The sequence below is a fragment of the Actinia tenebrosa genome, unplaced genomic scaffold (genome assembly GCF_029948245.1).
Source record: "Actinia tenebrosa isolate PJP-AT-01 unplaced genomic scaffold, QUT_ActTen_1.0 PGA_scaffold7__59_contigs__length_16204524, whole genome shotgun sequence".
NCBI classification, from domain to species: Eukaryota; Metazoa; Cnidaria; class Anthozoa; order Actiniaria; family Actiniidae; genus Actinia; species Actinia tenebrosa.
Genome location: NW_028292584.1, coordinates 655,321 through 676,636, shown reverse-complemented (window position 1 = coordinate 676,636; position 21,316 = coordinate 655,321). Strand labels below are relative to the sequence as shown.

The window sequence follows — 21,316 nt, the reverse complement described above, 5'->3', positions numbered from 1 at the left end:
GTAGTACCCGTAGTAACTGCAGTAGGTGTAGTATCTGTAGTAGTTTGTGTTTCTTTGTGTTGTTGATACCTCAGTAAATTTCTAGCTTGTACTTAACACTATACTTGATAACAAGAGACCATAGAGCAGTTTTCATTAACGGGAAACAAATTGTACTTATTAGAGTGCATTAGTCAGATAGACTCAAAAATGCGCTTCCTAAAGAATATTTCACAGGATTTACCAAATCACACTATGGTCTCTTGTCTAAAAACTAAATATAGTGATATAAAGTATTAAGATATATATAGTTCTAGTTAGATCCATAGCTGCCTTAACCACATCAAGACATTATGACTTTTAGATGAAACTGTAGATATATTCGATTAACGATTTACATATCCTGAAATCTAAGGGATAATTCCAAAATAATTCAAGTCAATCGAAAAAATATATTAAAAAGAAAACAATAAACTAAAGTATGATTATAAGTCTTTCTTCACCTATTTATTTTGAGTTATTATAGTCTTCATGCGTACGCCTTGATAGGTTAAATGAACGCTACTGGTGACGCGCCCAGTAAGGCAGGGCATGTTTCAGAGTAAGGAAAATCAAATTTCATTCCAAAAGCGAAATTAAAATGAATTCAACAATAGAATGAACAATTTTATTAATTCTACCCATCAACGTGGCTGCCGTGAAAGGTACTATGTACACCTACTACAGGTACTACAGATACGACAGGTACTACTGATACTACACCTACTATAGCTACTACAGGTTCTACACGTACTACGGATACTACAGGTACTACAGGTACTACAGATACTACAGGTACTACAGGTACTACAAATACTACAGGTACTACACCTACTACAGGTACTACAGGTACTACAAATACTACAGGTACTACACCTACTGCAGGTACTACAGGTACTACAGGTACTACGCCTACTACGGGTACTACAGATACTACAGGTACTACAGGTACTACAGATACTACAGGTACTACGGATACTACACCTACTACAGGTACTACAGGTACTACAGGTACTACAGGTACTACAGGTACTACAGGTACTACAGGTACTACAGGTACTACAGGTACTATAGGTACTACGGATACTACACCTACTACAGGTACTACAGATACTACAGGTACTACGGATACTACATCTACTACACCTACTACAGATACTACAGGTATTACTGGTACTACAGGTTCTACACCTACTACGGGTACTATAGATACTACAGGTACTACACCTACTACGGATACTACAGATACTACAGGTACTACAGGTACTACACCTACTACGGGTACTACAGATACTACAGGTACTACAACTACTACGGATACTACAGATACTACAGGTACTACAGGTACTACGGGTACTACAGGTACTACAGGTACTACAGGTACTACAGATACTACAGGTACTACAGATACTACAGGTACTACAGGTACTACACCTACTACGGGTACTACAGATACTACAGGTACTACAGGTACTACAGGTACTATAGGTACTACGGATACTACACCTACTACAGGTACTACAGATACTACAGGTACTACAGATACTACATCTACTACACCTACTACAGATACTACAGGTATTACTGGTACTACAGGTTCTACACCTACTACAGGTACTACAGATACTACACCTACTACGGGTACTACAGGTACTACAGGTACTACGGATACTACACCTACTACGGGTACTACAGCTATTACTGGTACTACAGGTACTACACCTACTACGGGTACTACAGATACTACAGGTACTACACCTACTACGGATACTACAGGTACTACGGATACTACAGTTACTACAGGTACTACGGATACTACAGGTACTACATCTACTACACCTACTACAGATACTACAGGTATTACTGGTACTACAGGTACTACACCTACCACGGGTACTACGGGTATTACACCAACTACATGTGCTGCACCTACACGGATCACTAAAGGTGACACCGAACGATGCAACACTACCACAACACACAACCCCAAGATAGTGCCAATTCGTGTGGTCATACATGAAGGAACGACCCACGCATCAGTTGATTCTACCCACAGTTCCTTGCGCTCAAAGATTCCGCCTCGAGATCCTCGCGTGTACCGGAGACAGATGTACAAACTTTTTAGAATCCCATAAAAAATTGGAAAATATATTAGGCTAGAATTGAGAAAAAGCTGGGGGCAGGGGTACTAGAATGAGAAGAAGCTGGGCTAAATAAAAAGTGGGGGTAGTGAGTAAGAGAAACTACAAAAATTTCATTCAAACCACAATATTTACGGATGCTCTTAAATTACTTTTTTGATAACTTGACTTGACAAATATGAAACGAAATTTACATATTTAATTGTTGGGCTACACCCAATGGACGTACCCGGGACTGATGTAAGCAAATCAACAAGGCACTAATTTGGCTTTCAGTTTCACATGTCCTAAGACAATAGCTGAGCATACGACCGGAGTAATACTAATATGGACAAATTGACAGAAAATAAACAAAACCTTTAAAGGGCAGTAGCAGCTTATGTTCTTGCGCAATCTATACGTCAGAAGGTGATGCTCAGCACCAATCGACTGTACTACTATCGTAGGACGTATGGCGAGGCACAACCCCCATCCGGCCCCACCCACGCTACATTTAATTCCTTTATGTGGCTTGCCGTAATTATTTGGGTTGTATAAATTTCGGAGAACAAGAGGAAACCTCCTATAGACCAAAATAATAATAATAATAAAATACATTTTGAGAGGAAGAATTTCTAAAAAATCTGGTCGAAAACCACGTGACGTACACCGGATGTGATTGACCACAAGGTCAATTAAATTGTCATGAAATGTTTACATGTACAAACACATACAATCAGCACATTGGGATGTTTCATAATTCAGTCAAAGTCGACAGAGAGAGGCTATCTTTCAAAACTAACTGTTCTGATGCGCTCGATCAAGTTTTTCCCTCCTTCTAATACTTTCCATCACCACCTCCGGCATCAGTTTTTATTTGCTTGTTTTGAAATCTTCACAAATTAATTATCTTATATTTTGGTATCTCCGTTGGGAAGGAAATAAAAGACTCAGTGCCCTTGGGCCAGATTCACCTTAGTTCCCGTCACGTTAAAGGAGCTTTGACCCCCCCCCCCCCCCCTCTCCCCTCCCCTTATTGCAGCCGGTAGGCTCCAACAACCCCAAACACTGAAAATTTGATATTAACACAATCATTCGTCGTTAAATTTGCAATACTTGATTCGTCGATGAAAAAAGTATGTTGTTGTGGATGTACTCTTTGCCCTTTATGCCGAGGAGCAAGTGCGACGTGGCCTTAAACAATAAGAAAGACTTTTATGAGATACTTAAGTTGAAAGCAGCGGGATGTCTGATACAAGTATTATCCTTGGTGATTTGAACCAACGCAACACTTAAGGCTGATGAGATGTTGTCTCGTAAATACACCAAAACGAAAAACGGCGAACAATTCGAGAGAATAATTGTTCTTAAACAAAAAACGCATTTGTTTCCACATGAAATTCGGAATCTAGAATGCACTAAAAGGGATGAAGATACTACCACGGAAATGGTGCCCTGTTTAGATGAAAGTGAAAGGCGTGGCATTATGGGAAATTATATAGGAAAACAAAGGCGTGCGCGCAAGAATAAAGGTTCTCCTTATTTGTGCTCTATTTTTGCCGATTTTGTTTTCATATTTCACTTTTATGTCAATTTGGCATGGCTCCCTGTGATCATGGTTTGCTAACTTCGCTGCGATTTTTTCATCAGCTGAATGCTAAGTAAATAGTGAACTAAGAGGACTATCCGATTTGAAATGACATGACAAAGTGAAAACTTTTATTTTCGCTACGACTTGCCCAAAGAAACTAAAATTTCTAAATTTAACGGCCGATGATAGAGTGCATACCATATATGCGTGAAAAAATTAACTTAAAAATTGTACAAATTAGTGCAAAGTGTTGTAGGTCTTCGGTCAACTGAGATCTAATGAGCTTACTAATTTGTGCAAATTTGTGCGATTACCCCCAAAAAGTTTTTTACGGACATATGGTATGCACTGGATGAAATATCTACAACAGCGGCAGTGTATGAAAAGCGATAGTCTCTTATTTCAAGTTCGTGTTTCCTTTTTGCTGCCATTTGTCCCCCAGAGAAACTAGCTGTAATTTATAATTTTAGGATGAGGCTGATCGACTGTCATGAAGACTATCACGAACTTGTCAGACAAGGCAGACGTGCAATATGCGTGTCAGGACAGGATGGTTTCTACACCATCCTGTCACGTTCGTGGTACATTTTGGAGCTATCAGCTATGGCATCTTTAAGAACAGCGTATGAAGATGGGTGGCTGGATTTAATTCTCTCGTGCTGGTTCATCAGCTGAATCGCTAGTTTTCGATAAAATCTTTCTGGCTGACAGTACATGGTGATTGTGTCTGACCACCAGTGTTTGACCACCAGAAAATAATAAATATCAGCTGATTGAAAGAGTAAAGTAAACGGCTACAATGCTGCAGAAACGCGTCCATGTTTTGATTTCTTGTTATAAGAATCAACAATTAGACTCTTGAGTGGTTCGTCACTGCCCTTTTGACTGCTCTGGGATAACTGTCTATCAGGTTTTCTATTTTTCTTCACACTAAAAGAAGATAGCAATTATCAAAATACTTGAAAAATATCTTTTTGTTGAAATCATCGCAGGAAGTTACAACCTTTATTAGACTATTTGAACCGTTCTTTGGACCTTCAGACCGTAGGCCAAAATGTTCAAAGGGGCATCCCTTCAAGCTCGCAACAATTTTTGGCAACTTATGGGACTGAACTCTACCAATGAAGAAAGTAAAGTTCTAGCCCTTGAAATAATCAATGAGACTTGCCGAAAGAAAACTCAAATTTACCTCATATTTAGGGATGTATCAGGATTTACACAAAGAGGCTCACTTCCCAATAACATTGACAAATCATCGCTTCCTCCCCTTTCCTTACAAAAGAGCTACTAATGGAAAGGGAGTTACATCCTTGAATTATATTCCACAAATGCCACTGAGAATTAGTCTTTCCTAGGTTCACGGAAAACTGGTAACAAGTGAGGACGTACGTTGAATCGTAAATCTTTTTTATGGGACACTTTTTTTGTCTTAAAGGTTTTAGTTTTTGAATTGAGTCACATTTACTTTGTTTTTTTGGTCTGTTTTTCATGAGATTTTGCTAAGCTTTCTGCCATATTGAAAAAAGGACATCTCCTAAAGCATCGCCATCATTTTTTGTGTGCCCTGTTCGTCATTAGTTTTCTGTGACTCCTTGGAAAGGCCAATAAGCGTGATTCAGTTGGTTGCAATTTGTTTTTTCTTTTTTTCATTATTCTCATTTTGAGGATTTTAAAAATGTTCTCTCTTTGGATAAGGATACAGGGAAAAAAGTCTGGGTTTTGGCCAAGTATTGAGTGTCAAGGGTCTAACCTCAAGAGTCAAGGGTACCATATCCAGGGTCACAAAATTTCTCTTAACATTTTCCATGTTGTAGATAACTATTTCATATCATTTCCGCTTGGAACTGACAAACATGTAAATTTTATTGTGAATAAAATGAGTCCAACTTGTTACCCTCGACCCTTGACATTTTAATGGGAAAAATGGAGGTGATCAAAATTTTATTTTAAATTCTTCTATTTACTTACCAATAACGAATGATCAAAACACTATGGATGACGAAAGACAGAACCAACAACACACCTAAGATAATTGCTAGGATTTCCCAAAAACGTTCTAAAAATTAGAAAAAATATGTACAATGAGCCCAATAATAAAAATAAAAATAAAAAAGTTAAACATGAGATAAATAGTGTAAAGAATGAATGAATGAACAAACAAATAAATGAAGGAATAAATGAACAAAGAAAACGGATGGACAGACAAGCGAGCAAGCGAGTGGTTGAATATATGAAGGAATGAAGGAATAAAGGAAGGAATGGAAAATCAAAAGAATGGAGGGATGAATCAATAGGATGAATGTGCTGGATGGGCTCTGGATGGCTCTGGATAAGCTAGATGGGATGGATGCAATGGATGGGATGGATAAATGGATGGGATGGATGGGATGGATGGATGGGATGGATGGAATGGATGGGATGGATGGACTGCATGGGATGGATGGGATGAATGGGATGGATGGGATAGATGGGATGGATGGGATGGATGGAATGAATAAGATGAATGGGATGAATGGGATAGATGGGATGGATGGGATAGATGGATGGATGGGATGGATGGGATGAATAGGATGAATGGGATGAATGGGATAGATGGGATGGATGGGATAGATGGATGGATGGGATGTATGCGATGATGACAAAATATTATTGAAATAGCAGGGACAAGTAACAACAAGACACCAACCTTGTGATAAATCTCTCTCTAAAGATGTTCTTTTGATAGTTATATTTTTACAGGCCTTGATATCTTTACTGATAGTTTTGTTTTTGACTGATCGTGAATAATTATTACAACTTTGATCTGAAAAAAAAAGGTTTTCTATGAAAAAAATATTCTGCATTCTTAAAAATCAACCAAGCTATAATTAAAAAATAACAAATATGCGCACATACTAAATTAATACCTGTAGAGTTGTTTTCACAAATTTTGAATTGTATTCTCATAGATATTCCATTGGTTGGGTCCATGCAGTGACCTTCTGAGGTCTGGTTCAATGATTCTTTTGTTCCATTGGAGGTTGCTGTGGTTTGACAAATAATTTAAATTTTAAAAATGAACAAGAAAATGCATGAATTATACAGCCACAAAATTAGTACATACAGTAAATGTTTATTTGATTCAGTGTTTTAATTATTAAGCTTCATGGAAAAAGAACAGTGCAGAGGTAAATCCAGGAAATAAAATGCAGCATTATTACCTTTGCAAACGTTTTTGAAGTGATAGCGCTATCCGCTGGATAAATCCTTAATATCTAACATATAAAAGCTATACAAATTCTATACACTTGATAACTTTTATCCAGCCTTCGTGCAACTGCATGGCTACAAGTTTTAAAGTATTAATCATCATTGTAATAATAATTTGTAAAAAGAAGTTTATTTTTCCTTTTACAAGAATCAAGAAAATCGTTCAACCATCAAACCAGATATTTCTTAAAAGAAAAGATTGAGCACTCACCTAAAAAATAAATATTACTACCCTTTACAGGATTTGAAGAAGACACCGATGCATTCGAATGAATAAAATTTACTGTATGATAGTGAAGACTGTCTGGTTTATTACACATGAGTACCAAACGACTATCACTCTTGGATGAGTTTATTTGACAAGAATAAAATTCTTCCTCACCAACTGTCCATAGGTTTTCATATAAGCTATCCCTTAGTGGATATTCAGTCAAGCTTGTTAATACTGTCGCTACATTTGGGCAAATGATATTTATTTGTGACTCAGGTAAGACAATTTGGCGGTAGTAAGCTATATTGTGCTTGAACTGATCCTCAGTAAATTGAAATCTGTGAAAGACCAGAAAAGTAAAATCCGTCAACATTATAAGAGGAGTATATCGTGTATAATCCCAGTTATAAGCCCTTGGCTTATGTAAGGTTTTTGATTAATTAACTTTATGACCAAGAGGGCTTATATTCGGGAGGGCATATAAAAGAAAAAAGAGAAAAAACAGTCTAGGATAATGAGAAAAACTTAATTTATTTCTTTTATCTTCGCTTCCCAGTTAATCTTTTATGTGCAACAACAGAATGGTGGGCTTATAACCAGGGGAGTTTAACATATAACTGGAACTAGCATATATTTTTCATCTGCCTTACAATAAAACTAACCGACCCCCTCCCCCTAGAACATTAAATATTTTATTATCACCTACATTACCCAGAGAATCAATAAGGAGAATGTTATTAAATACACAACACACCACCACACTTGTAAAAAAAAAGCTCAGAAACATTCATTTCTAATAACAGAGCATTTCGATTATAACTTGAAGGTGTGCTTTGCTACTAAAGATAAGAAGTTTGTTGTCACAAGCTAGCTAGGGTACAGCAAAGTATAAACTACTTTTTACTAACAACATATGAAGTGCTATATTTTCATCAAACTTACTTTGGATTGAATGGACTCCACTGAATGGATTCATAGACTTCACTGTTAATAGATCTAGAATACCACAAAAACGCCAAATACATTGGAAGCCACGTCTTTGCGTTAACATTTTTTACCATATTGATGATGATGTCGAAAGTCGAGTTGTCACAATGTTTTGCACTTTTATACAAAGATTACGATCTAAATTATTTGGTTGAAAGTATCATGTAAGAGTCAGTTGACATGCCGATGTTCGTTGTAAGTCTTTGTATAATCGAGATAAAGAATAAAAATAAATAAAATATATATTTTGAAGTTGGAAACAACGCCTTTGATCTTTTCCACTAGCAGTTTATAACAGGCGTTCCTTGACGTTCCTCCCACAATGCTTTGCGAATCAGCTGAAACGTCTCTTTGAGACGACGTGAGAAAACGTGTTACGTTACCTTGGCAACGAAAAGAGAGGTGGCTTAAGGTTGACAGTGGCGGATCCAGGATTTTTCAAAGGGGGCTTCCGTTTCTTAAACTGTGTATAATTCTCTTTTATTTAGTCGATGTTTGACAAAAAAATTGGCTCTAATCAAAAATTAAACATTATAACAGCAAATATCTATCATTTCGTGTTCAACATTATCCTTGTGGATACTTTTAAGCAAAATTTATATAAGACATATTTCTATTGCCTAAAAGATCAAACCTTCAAGGGGGGTTCCGTGGACCCCTTCGACCCCCCTGGATCCGCCACTGGTTGATCTTAGCAATATCATTGGAAGAAAGCATGAAATTTGGCTCAGAGTTAACTTATGCCCATAGACCATATAATATTTAGACTAAGGGGTGCTACGAAATCTGATGTCGGGGGGGGGGGGAGGAGGGGGGAGGAGGGGGGAGGAGAGGGGAGGAGGGGGAGGGGTGGGGTGAGATTGTCTGAATGAAATAAGGGGATGCATGCTATTGAAGTAGTAGTACACATATCTCATATTTTTGAAAGCAAAAACCCCCCCCCTCCCCATCCAAAATCAATTTACCTCCTTGATTTACTGCCAGCCCTTCGGAATTTGCTTTTACACAAAGTGACCGAGAAAAACTACGCCGTGTAAATTTTGTATACTGTCAGTGAGTACAACGATTGCATAAAGTCATCTCACTACATGATGGGTTTGACGAACAGCATATACGGAATCAAAGATCATTGCTTTTTGATGGATTGAGGGATCAAATTCAAAGTAAAAATTACCTACGTATCTGGGATTATTTGCATCTTTTTGGAAAAGTCTCTCACTTCCGTTGAACTAAGTGGTGGTAAACACTTGTATGATAGTACTATAGCTTGATCATACTTGTACGCTTATATGATATTTATTCAAAGTATCTCATTATCAATACATTGGTTTTGAAACTCAAATTAATCCAAGTTATACAGGTGAACGTATTGTTTATAAACATTAAATTTAAAATGATTGAAATAGCGAGTTATTCGCGATTTTTTTGGTTCAAAACCGGCACTTTTCGCTACTAGTGGTCTATCACTAATAAACCATTAGTAGATCAGCCAATCAGAGTGCAGGATTTGTGATAGACTATAAGTAGGTTTAGACTGTAGTGATTTTTGTATTGGATAGATGTTGCTACTCTCCGGTTTCAAAAGTGATATACTTTGTATCGGATAGGTTTTTGTGCCGATTAAAGTGCAGTATGAACCGCATGATCCGGTATGTAGCCGGAAGTTTAAGTGGTTTGAGTAAAGAGAGGGAGTTAGAAATATCCGCTGTCGACAAAACACTGCTTTTTTTTCGCCTTAATAATAATTATATAGTTGGAGCGTTAGGTTACAATTGGGACGTGAGCTCTGTTCCTTTCTTACGTCACATCCAATTTAATTTTCACTTTTTGTGGTGTTAAAGGTTTCCATTATTATTATTTATTTTTTTCGTAATGTATTGTTATTTTGGTGACGAACTCCTTAGTAAACTAAACTATTTCCCGCCCCTGGCCTTGTCTAGTACTACTATATGTTGTATCACTAGCTGGTAGGTAGTCAGTTGTTCACGTTTATTTTTTTTCTTTCTTTAAAATCTTTCTTGCACGAGGTCGTCTGGTCTTCCATTAAACCTTCGGATGAGGAAGGAGAATCACAATAAAGTCTAATGGCCCTAAAACCAATTACTCAGAAATCTAGATACGCGGATCACGGGTGCCTACCCCGTATTCACCTTTAATTAGCTTCAGTCATTAATGCTGTTTAACACATTTGGATAATACAACCCTTATTTGACCTTGGCGGTCACTAGAGGTGACGTCACTCCAGCTCAACACATTCCCTTCACCAGCACCACAGTCACGTGACATGGTAGATATCTCGTTAGGTCCCAGTACTCTGTTCCATATATTCAGCCCGGTAAGGTCACCGATGTAACACTGTGAGGCTGAAAAGGATCCTCCCACACTGTCCTGTTCTTGTCCTATGATAAGTGTACCGCCTCCTCTGATCACCTGACCTGTCATGAAGTTTGTTTTTCTTGCAGCAACGATGCCATCTTTATAAACTATCACCTGCCCATCATTATTGCTCCACGTCGTACACATGTGATGCCATCTGTCATCGTTAGCAGCTACGCCGGTATTCCTAGTAATAATAGGTGGGTTACGAGAAATTAAAATGATAACTACAGCTAGAAGGCAGATGAACAATGTGTTACTCGTTATACTAGTATTCTTTCAAAATAGTAGTGCACACCGGATGTGACAGGTCTCCCTTGGTGTCCCTCCTTGACACATGCCCTCTGCAGACGCCTTGCAGCACGTCGGAATGCAGCTCAATTTGGAGGACATAACAATAGGTTTCCAATTCTCATGAGATTGGAATTCTTTTGTTTTGTCCTCCAAATTGAGCACCTACGACGTCACATGCAAGGGGTCTATTCACCATTTTCCATAAATCGGTTCACTGGTCAAACACAAAGCATTCAGTCGAGGTTGCAAAGTTCAAATTTGAATAATCCTTTGAAAGTACCTTGGCGCCTCGCTTGAGCGCTTTGCGTTTGACCAGTGAACCAATGTATGGAAAATGGTGAATAGAATGCGACGGCTTACAAAGCGCCTTGTAATCAACCGGTTTGACACATGCCGACGATGGTGATTTTTTTTGTTGTTGCGTGCTTCAAGGTGGTACCCCCTAAACGTCATAGCACCAAACAGTGATGTTAAGGGAAGACGTACCACGAGGATCCTCTGATGAATAAATAAAAACTACTGGTCGTCAAAAATATCAATTCATTGTCATTTCCAGGTACAGCGTAACTTATGACAGTATCACCAACAGTGGTCTTCAACCAGAAACAGAACGTAACGGAAGCCATGCTAGGAATGCCTTTGATAATGACGTAATCACTAGTTGTTCTTCTAGTAAACTTAAGATCTGTAAATAAAGTTAAAAACAGGTGAAACATTGACCAAGATAGAGTGAGTACTAATCGGTGGGTCTTAGTTATGCCATTTCTTGATAAACATTTTCATATGATCGCGTTATCGAATCGTATTGGCTTTTTTTTTTTTTTTTTTTTTTTTTTTTTTTGTATAGGGGGAGTGTGGAGTGGTATATTAAGTACTTATTTTCGCATTTTTAATTCGAAATACTTATCGCAATAAATCAAGTCATTACCATTCAAAAGTATTTTAACATTTGTTTGGGTTATTGCCATGGCAACCCCAGCACTAACAGCTTGAAAGACGTAATTCCCAGAGTCAGCGGTCTTCAATCTTGTTATGGTCAGACTTCCATTCACATGGACCCGTATTCTATCATCAGATGACAATTGTTGGTTGTCTTTACTCCAAGAAATCCTAGCAGGAGGATCTGCTGTGGTTACGCAATCAAGTCTCAGACTTTCACCAACTAACAAGACAATTGAGGGGGGAGGGGTGGTGGTGAATTTTGGCAAAGGCACAACATTAAGTTGCGTTTTCCCAATAGACAATCCAAGGAAATTAGAAGCTTGGCAAACATATATCCCAGTGTCCTGTTTTTCCACAGAGTATAAAGTCAAACGGCTGCCATTTATGACGGTACGAGCAGCAGGCAACATACCAAGGACTTTAACCCACGTGATCGTTGGTGTGGGGTGTCCAGTCACTTGACACTTTGGCAGGGTTACATTCCTTCCTTCTTCGACGTAGATAGGTCCAAAAGATAGGGAAATACCAGGAAGATCTGGAAAAAAAAATTTTATTTTAATATACCGACAGAAACATATAACGTCTAATTAAATGATTAAAATGGCTATAATGTAGCAAAAGTGTGACGACTTACAGTTGACGACAAGTGTAGCTGTCTGGTTTGCTTGTCCAAGTATATTACTGCCTTTACACTCATACACTCCTGAATCGTTACTACTAACATTCCTTATCTCCAGATTATGACTCCTATCAACACCTGCCAGACCTGCATCCAACACACTTCTTGTCTTGTCTAGTAAACCACCAACTCTCCTCCAGCCAATCACAGGTACTGGATTACCACTCCACCCACAATGCAACACGGCTGTATCGCTTTCATTAACAATTAACAAGGGAGGGGATACTTGAACCTCTGGTGCAGATATCGATTGACCAGGTCTACCATCCCGTCCAGCTACACCACGTGGTCCACGATCACCTCTGTCTCCCTTCTCTCCCTTCAACCCAGTAGGTCCCATCATGCCTTGCTTGCCACTTCTGCCTGGCCTTCCCATGGGTCCTTGGGGTCCTCGTTTGCCTCTTCTTCCTGGTGGTCCTCGTCTTCCGGTCGATCCTTTGCGACCTGGTCGTCCAGGTGGACCGGGAGGTCCTGGTGGACATCTATTCTTCTTTGCTCCACACGCTTTAGAAAAGGCTTTATTCACCTCCACTCCCATTGTTTGTAAAAGTTCTTTACGAACAGTTTGAAAGTTGGTGTCGTTTGAAGGTGAAGACACGGTGAGGCGACGGGTTCTTTGTCTTGAATCATGGATGATCTTTGGTGAGTCTATGGAACGACTTGCTGTAACGAAATCAAATGATTATGTTACATCAGTGGGATATGTCTGGGTTTGTAGATAACCGTACCACGCATTTCGGTGAAAGGCCTTTTAATTTCCTGAAATTCAATCCAAAACTTTATATATGTTATTATTGTTTTTTATATTTTGATGTTTTAATTGTTCTTTTTTGCTATTTCCTTTTGTTGTTCAGTTCCCAGAAAGATAGACTCAGCAGATTTACACGAGTTTCACATGGTAATGCCTGATTCAAATCATTAAAAAACTCAGTGACATTGAACAAGTCTGTACGCGTATCTCTACTCTGTTTACTGCTCACCTTTGATTTGCTTGGTTTTCACATCACACGGCTCTACATCTTTCCCATCTGTCTTCTCTTCTACCTTGTGTAGTCTTGTCCTGTATTCACTTAGAATCAACTCAACGCGTACAAACTCACCCAAACACAACACACCAACTACAAACCACAAGACCACAGACACTCTGCTTGTCCCGCGGGATGAGCAGCTTGTTTTGTCAGACATGACTGGATTTGAAGTTCAACTGGGATCAGATTAATTACCATTGTCAATCAAGCAGTTATCAAGTGACCAGATAAGTATGACTTAATCAGTTTATATCACGTGACCAGTGTAGTCGTGAAGATTGCTTTCATACTTCCACAACAGTCCGCACCAGATATTAGTTCAAATATTTGGCACTGGGGTTAAATATGACTGATTTAAAATAATACAACAGGGATTGTTTTTGTTTTTTTTAACTCGACATCTCTGTCTTTCCTAAACTGGTGATGGAAGCGGGATTGAATTTTGATGCAATAAATTTAAATTTAGTTGCAGAGTTTACTAAACGAAGAGGTAAAAGTTCCAGGCATTTAGCCAGGCTTTATATTGCAAGCACACTAACTATAATCTCCTTTACAAAGTTAACTAATCACAATGTGGAGTCAGATTAAGGAATACAACTTACTCAGGAGCAAGCAATGAAACCATGAGATTTGATAACATAACTGACAAAAAATGTACATGCCATCAATAATACTGGGGATGAAACATTGTGAAGTGGTACGTCCCAGTTAATGTGTCTACACTGTAAACTACAACCTAACAATAATGTATGAAAGACAAAACAAGTCGTTGAAGACATTGCATTTATTATACAGATAGATATAGCAACACGACACTTGTCTGTAGTAAATAGAAACACCATCAAAATTGAAATGAAAACAATATATAAACTACAAATATCATGAAAAACCCTTAAAGAAATACTGATCCACACAAGTGTCTTTTGTAGTACTAGTTGAATTGTTTGTCAATGGGTTTGTAGTAGTAGAGTTTCTCAGGTGATAATACAGTCTATAAGAGGTTCCTACGATGAAAAGTCTGGCATAACACCATTCATCATAATCTAAGTTATTATTAGGAGGACTATTTAAAGTTAAAGCACACAAAATTTCTGGATTTCAATCAGCTGATAAAAGCCATTGAATCCAAATGATTGTCAAACACTGACAACCACGTGCTGTCAGTCAGAAAAAATTCTTGCAAAACATTGGGATTCAAATGACGTCAAAACGAAACCTGGCAATTATTGTCTTGAACCATTCTGTTTATTTACAGGAAGAGGGTCGAATGGTATGCACTTGACCTTGGAAACTACCTGCCATGACGTCACTCCAACGTAGTACGTTTCCTTCTCCAGAGCGACAAACACGTGACATCTGAGAGATCTCACTCGATCCCAGTACTCTGTTCCATATGTTCAGCCCGGTAAACTCACCATTGAAGGATTGGCTAGCGTCAAAACCCCCACCTTCAGCATCCTGGTCTTGTCCTAGTATAAGTGTACCTCCTCCAGGTACCACGTGACCTTTACTAAGACCTGAACCTTGTGCAGCTGATGCTCCATCTTTGTAGATGAGTAGTATAGGGAATGGGGGTTCCAGCGCAATCTCAACACGGGCAAGACCCGTGTCAAAAATCCACCTACGGAAACAACCCACTCCAAGTGTGGTTGGGGGCAACAGCGCAAATATGTTAGTCTATATATGGAGTGCGAAGAATGTAAGAGAACTTTTAAGAAAGAAGCGGATTTGAAAAAGCATTTGAAAATGAAGACGAAGTGTATGAGCAGTTATGATTGTGGATGTGGTAAGAAGTTTGAGACTAAGGTTAAATTGTTTTGGCATTGTCAGGACTGTGAGTACGACTACGACGACCTAAAAAGTGCTTGGTATTAGGTATAAAATATTTCCTATTATATAGATGGAATCCCAAAGCAACTTCAGCACGGTGTCAATACCCGGTAACGGTGAGATTGACGTTAGACAGTTTTGGCGTCAGTCAGAAAGGAAGGTTAAAAGGACTCTCCGAAAAGGTATAGAAGAATTAGGAGCCCTGAAAGCGAGCATAATGGTAGAAGTAAGTTTGTCAAAAGACGAGGTAATGACGACAGCAATGTTGCGATCAAAGTCGTTAGTGATATTAGAATCCACGAATTTGGATAGGTCACTCAGTGAAGCCTTAGAAGCAATAATGGAGTCGCTGTCTAACTACACGAAAGAAGGATCGGGTTGGACAGTAGAGGAGGTTGAAGGAATAGAGATAAGTATAGCCAGGTACGTACCCATACGAGGGGGGAGTTACGTACCGCTACCAACGTGGGTAGAAAGGAAGAAGGCTATTGTAAACGTGAAGAATGAAGACAATCGATGCTTTATGTGGGCAATCAGGTCTGCACTGTATCCAGCAGAGAAGGATCCCTGTAGGACAAGTAAGTATCCCACAGACGATTTAGAGTGGGATGGTGTGGAATTTCCCATGCAGTTGATAGACATCCCCATATTTGAGGAAATAAACGATCTAGCAATTAACGTTTACGGAGTCAGAGAGCAGACGATAGTACCGTTAGTTCTGTCAAAAAGTAAAGGAGAGCGCGTACATTTATTCTACCACGGCGGACACTACTCATGGGTTAAACACATTAGCAGACTATTCTACAGACATACTAAGCACAAAGGCAAAAAGTACTTCTGCGACTGCTGCTTGCTGTCATTTACATCCTTAAATGCCCTAAAGAAACACGATGAGATCTGCCGCGGAGTCGAAGAAGTGGCGCAACGGATCCAGATGCCCACCAACAAAGAGCTTTCATACGCAGACCATCAAAAGCAGATGCAAGTGCCTTACGTGATATATGCAGACTTCGAAGCGTTGATAACTAAGGAAGAGCAGAAACGTGGCGCCACGAATAAGGTAGGATTACACGAGATCTGCTCCTTTGGTTACATAGTAGTCAGATCAGACGGTAAAGCAAACCCTCCTGTGATTTACCGAGGTAAGAACGCAGCTAATGAGTTTCTAGAAGCATTGCGAGAAGAGGAGGGGGAGATTAGAGAACAATTAAGACGTCCAAAGAAGATGGAATTTACCAAAGAGAACCAGGAGGCTTTTACCAAGGCAAAAAAATGCTACATTTGCCAACATACGCTTCTTCAGTTTGGAAGACGAGCCAAGAAAGCGTGGGATGAAGATGGAAAGTATCTAGGAGAAGCTCATTTTAAATGCGGGAAGTATGCTAAGAAAGGTGAGAAGCCGGGAAAGCCCTCCACGCACTGCATTCACTGCCACAAAGCATTTGTTGAGGATTTCTATGTGGATAAGGTTAGAGATCACTGCCACATCACGGGTAAATACAGAGGAGCGGCTCATTGGAAATGCAATATAAACTTCAAAGTAGACCCAGAAATGGAGATTCCGGTGTTCTTTCACAACCTCCGCGGTTACGACTCCCATTTGCTACTACAAGGAACAGACGGCTCCGACGTCAAATGCATACCCAACAACAAAGAGCGCTACATGTCCGTAACTGTGGGTAAGCTAAAGTTCTTAGATTCGCAGCAGTTTATGGCGGACTCCTTAGCAAACCTCGTAAAGTATAACACCAACTTTCCCATTTCCAGTCAATACGGCGCGGAAAGGAAAGGAGTCTACCCATACGAATACATGGACTCCTGGGATCGATTCAAAGAACCCCTACCACCCAAAGATCGCTTCTACAGCACCCTAAACGAGTCTGGTATAAAGGATGAGGAGTACCAGCATGCGTTAGACGTGTGGGAAAAGTACTCCTGTGAGAACATGGGTGACTACCACGACATCTACCTAAGGTCTGACGTAGTGCTGCTCGCAGATGTTTTCCAAAGCTTCAGAAAGATGGCTATGGAATATTACGGATTGGATCCCGCTAATTTCTACACGGCTCCTGGGCTCAGCTGGAGTGCTTTGTTAAAGAAGACAAATGCGCAGTTGGATCTCCTAACGGAGTACGACATGTATCGGTTTATGGAAGACGGTATTCGTGGCGGCGTATGCGGACCCAGCCGACGTTACGCCCGCGCAAACAACCCCTTAGTAGAGCACGACCCAGAGAAACCAACCACATACATTTACTACCTGGATGCGAATAACCTTTATGGTTGGGCAATGTCACAGTACCTACCTGTGAGAGACTTCGAATGGGATCCAGTGAAGCCGATAGACTTCTACATGCAGGTAGGAAAGGAGGAAGACAAGGGTTACGTCTTAGAAGTGGATCTGGAGTACCCAGAGCGCCTGCACGACGAACACAATGAGTTCCCCTTAGCACCAGAAGCGATAGAGATACCATTTAAGCAGCTAAGTCCGCTGCAAAAGCAAATGTGCTCTGGTTACAAACCGTACAGGAAACTAACTATGAACCTGATGGATAAGAAGAAGTATGTGGTGCATTACCGCAACCTGCAGTTCTACGTGCGACACGGAATGCGCGTAGAGAAGATCCACAGAGTCCTAAAATTCACGCAGGAACCCTGGATGCGCCCCTACATTGACTTTAACACGCAAAAGCGTACCGCAGCGAAAAATGACTTCGAGAAAAACCTGTTCAAACTGATGAACAACAGCGTGTTCGGAAAGACAATGGAGAACATCCGCAAGCGCGTAAGCGTAAAAATAGTCAGCACCAAAGAGGAAGCAGAAGCATACGTGTCACAGCCAGGCTTCGTTAGATACGTAGAAATGCTGAACTTCTACGTGATTCACATGAAAAGGGCAAACCTCTTACTAAACAAGCCCGTTTACACAGGCTTTACGGTGCTGGATCTATCGAAGCTGCTTATGTACGAGTTCTACTACGATAAGCTTAAGCCAAAGTACGGAGACCGCTGTCGCCTCCTGTACACAGACACCGACTCCCTAATTCTAGAAGTGCAAACGGAAGACGTTTACAAAGACTGCCTCCCCGACATAGACGAGTACGACACCAGCGGTTACCCGAAGGAGCACTTCCTTTACTCTGCGAAGAATAAGAAGGTAATTGGGAAGATGAAAGACGAAATGTTAGGAAAACCCATCGTGGAATACGTGGGTCTGAAACCAAAGATGTACAGCGTGCTAAAGTTAGACGGCGTAGAAAAGAAAGCTAAAGGCGTAAAAAAATACGTGGTTAAGAAGGACATTACGCACGAGTCCTACCTCAACGTATTACGAACACGCAAGGAACAGCGGCATAAGATGAACAGCCTGCGCAGCTATGGTCATCAGATACATAACGTCACGCAGGAGAAGGTGTCACTGTCTGCATTTGACGGTAAGCGATGGATGTGTGATGACGGAGTGCATACGATAGCATTCGGACATCACACGATAAGCAGTTCTTCTTTGACGAACCCACGCGTGGGACCATCATGAAGATAATACAAGATGGGCTGGCCCTTCTTAGCTATTACGCTTCGGATCTGGTAAGTTTCCAAAGACCAATTAGGATCCGTAGCTCTTTTGGATCCTCCTTCTAATTCACCCGGCTCATAGAGATATCGAACCGTGACATCGCCTAATCTTTTTTCCTGGGGGAAGACCGCCCTCGAACTTCTGACGAAGGACTTGTGTTCCACGTATTTCTTTTTTATGGCATCCTTGGGTTTCATTCCCGTAGCCCTGGCCGCCTCGTTGTTCAAAGCCGCGACGACCTGGGGGAGCCTCTGGGTCCATTCCCTGTTGCGTTTGGAGGGATCTTCCAGCTCTTTCCAATACTGGTATCCAAAGAGACGCTCGGCCAAGGTCTTGTTGAATCTTTCGACAATGCTCTGACCCCTGTGGTACTCAGCTTCGGCTCTCCTAATCTTAGTGTCGTGGTCTTTCAAGGTCTTAGTAACCACGCCCATGAACTCTGTCCCCGCATCCACTTGCAGCAGCTTAGGCCATTTCAAGACGCGCTTATAAATCCTACTTAGGGCTTCTGCGACTTCTCCAGAATCCTTGCTGGTTATGGGTTCGGCGTCCTTATATCTGCTTGCGATATCGACTACGGTCAAAGCGTACCTATAGGTCTTCTTTCTCACCTTATCGTGCGGCAAGAAAAGCAAATCCGCTTGATGAACTTCATTGGGGGTATTTACGGTAAAGCTGGGCCTGGGAATGTACTTGGGCACGGGAAGATAAACCTGCCAGAGGGTTTGTTTTTTCAACCAGTTCTTAGCTGTTTCGTCTGATACCCTGGCCGCGGTCGCGAGTTTCTTGATAGCTGACGCTCCTCTCCAATAGCCTTCCGGCCCATAGTAAATCCTTTTAAGTTTGTCCTCTACGCGGCCCATTATATGAATAGAATCGCGCTTCGCTTGATTCAAGCGAAGGATAAAACAAGATTGATCTTACGTCCGTTAAAATCCACCGTCTTTCCGTCCACTTTAATGGTGATGTTTATGCTTTCTACCAAATTAGACAAGTCATAGCTCAAAGAAATGGGAGTGTATTCTACTGGGTCAAATGGATTACCTTGGGGCAGAAACTTGGACATAAGAGAAGACTTTTCTCCATTGTTGTAACTATGGACTAAATCGCAATAGACTTCGTAAGAGGATGCGACTTTCCATTTCACATCATATGTACTGCCGCTATTTATCGTGGTACTAGTAAGACCTAGGAGTTCTACCAATGGACTGCCCATTAAATTAGCGCTCCCATTATTTTTCTTAAATGTCATTTCATGGGGTAATCCTGTGGTAAGAGTATATCCATGCTTCGCTAGCTCCTTAGCCAGTGTTATTGGGGTGTAATGGGAATCTGGTATTTTTGGTTTGGTACCGGAAGTTCCGATGACAAAGCCATTAATTAAATTATACCAAGAATTGTACAAAGAGCAACTAACCAACCGAACCTTACAGGCTTTGATGGGAGGATTCAAATACGTGGTAAAGTCATTCTTGTCGCTTTCCAAAAAGACGATCATTATATTAGATACGCCAAGGCCACGCCTCCCGCCAGCCCTGCGACTCCTACAAAGACCAATTCATTGTCTTTTTGTTTCTTAGAAGGCTGGTAGTAATTCTTGAACTGAGGCTTTTTCATTCTAAAGTCGGGGTGTGCTTGCGCATAGAGCTTAAAGGCGTAGTCTGTATTTTCGAAGTTCTTATCCGCCTGCATCTTGTCTTGGTAGTTCTTGTCCAACCAATCCCTGTAAGCTTGTCTTTTTTCATTCCAAGCCGCCACGTCTCGCTGATATTTCTCCAGCGCTAAGTCGTGTCTCTTCCTTTCGGCGGCACCGCTTTTGTCGCCTCTAACTAATCTATCCAAATATTGACCACCATAATTAGCCCCTGTAAATGCTAAAGCTGCAATGACTCCACCTGCGACTAAGCTAACCATTATACATTAGGTAGGTACTTTTCCTTCCGTAGGTAATCCTTTACCATGATAGCCCCGCCTACGGCAGCGGTCATCTTAGCGAAATTAGCGAAGCTCTTGCTTGGGTCTTCAGTAAAGTCTTCTTTGAGCACTTTCTTACCCACCCAACCAATACCCGCAACGATGGAAGTAATAATAGCTGCCTCTTCAACAGTTTTCAACAACGCGGTCGACATTATATTACAAAGCGAGAAGGTTATTCCATTTCAGGGATTTTGCTTTTTCTAACCTCCACAGGTGTGCGATATGTTGGGGCCTCCCACTTTACTTCTGGCTTCGTAGCCCGCCATTGTAAGTAAAGGCTGCCTGCTGCTATAGCAATTCCTATCGCGCCAATGACGTAGCCGGGATTGATAAAGGATTCCTCTTCTCTTTCCTCCACCTTTTCCTCCTTCTTTGCTTTGTTCTTTTTATTCATCTCCGCGAGCTTCTTTCCGGCAGCGACTCTGCCCGGAGATTTAGCC

At 40.6% G+C, this 21,316-nt stretch overlaps 2 protein-coding genes across 3 annotated transcripts; both read right to left on the bottom strand.

Moving 5' to 3' along the window:
• Positions 1-3,828: 3,828 nt before the first annotated feature.
• On the bottom strand, positions 3,829-8,471 carry LOC116308767 (ephrin-B2a). Of its 2 annotated transcripts, none has more exons than XM_031719252.2 (6): positions 8,132-8,471; positions 7,190-7,527; positions 6,636-6,752; positions 6,416-6,532; positions 5,698-5,785; positions 3,829-4,659 (listed from the first exon to the last, which is right to left on the bottom strand). In XM_031719252.2, exons 1-6 carry the CDS (start codon positions 8,248-8,250, stop codon positions 4,524-4,526), a joined length of 915 nt encoding a protein of 304 aa, XP_031575112.1. In that variant the 5' UTR covers positions 8,251-8,471; the 3' UTR covers positions 3,829-4,523. The 2 variants fall into 2 exon arrangements, with proteins under 2 accessions (XP_031575112.1, XP_031575113.1); XM_031719253.2 differs by having other exon boundaries at positions 7,361-7,527.
• Positions 8,472-10,293: 1,822 nt separating this feature from the next.
• Positions 10,294-13,782, bottom strand: LOC116308766 (uncharacterized). The gene is made up of 5 exons (XM_031719250.2): positions 13,448-13,782; positions 12,423-13,130; positions 11,775-12,323; positions 11,333-11,531; positions 10,294-10,739 (listed from the first exon to the last, which is right to left on the bottom strand). The coding sequence occupies exons 1-5, from the start codon at positions 13,650-13,652 to the stop codon at positions 10,346-10,348; spliced, it is 2,055 nt and encodes a 684-aa protein (XP_031575110.2). The 5' UTR covers positions 13,653-13,782; the 3' UTR covers positions 10,294-10,345.
• Positions 13,783-21,316: the final 7,534 nt, after the last annotated feature.

Coding starts and splice junctions, on each gene's coding strand:
- LOC116308767 (XM_031719252.2), bottom strand. CDS start 8,250: ATGGTAAAAAATGTTAACGCAAAGACGTGGCTTCCAATGTATTTGGCG. Junction 6,753..7,189: donor TAGTAATATTTATTTTTTAG/GTGAGTGCTCAA, acceptor GTCAAACCACAG/CAACCTCCAATGGAACAAAA. Junction 6,533..6,635: donor TTGTGAAAACAACTCTACAG/GTATTAATTTAG, acceptor TTTTTTTTTCAG/ATCAAAGTTGTAATAATTAT.
- LOC116308766 (XM_031719250.2), bottom strand. CDS start 13,652: ATGTCTGACAAAACAAGCTGCTCATCCCGCGGGACAAGCAGAGTGTCT. Junction 13,131..13,447: donor GAAAACCAAGCAAATCAAAG/GTGAGCAGTAAA, acceptor ATTTCGTTACAG/CAAGTCGTTCCATAGACTCA. Junction 12,324..12,422: donor AGCTACACTTGTCGTCAACT/GTAAGTCGTCAC, acceptor TTTTTTTTCCAG/ATCTTCCTGGTATTTCCCTA.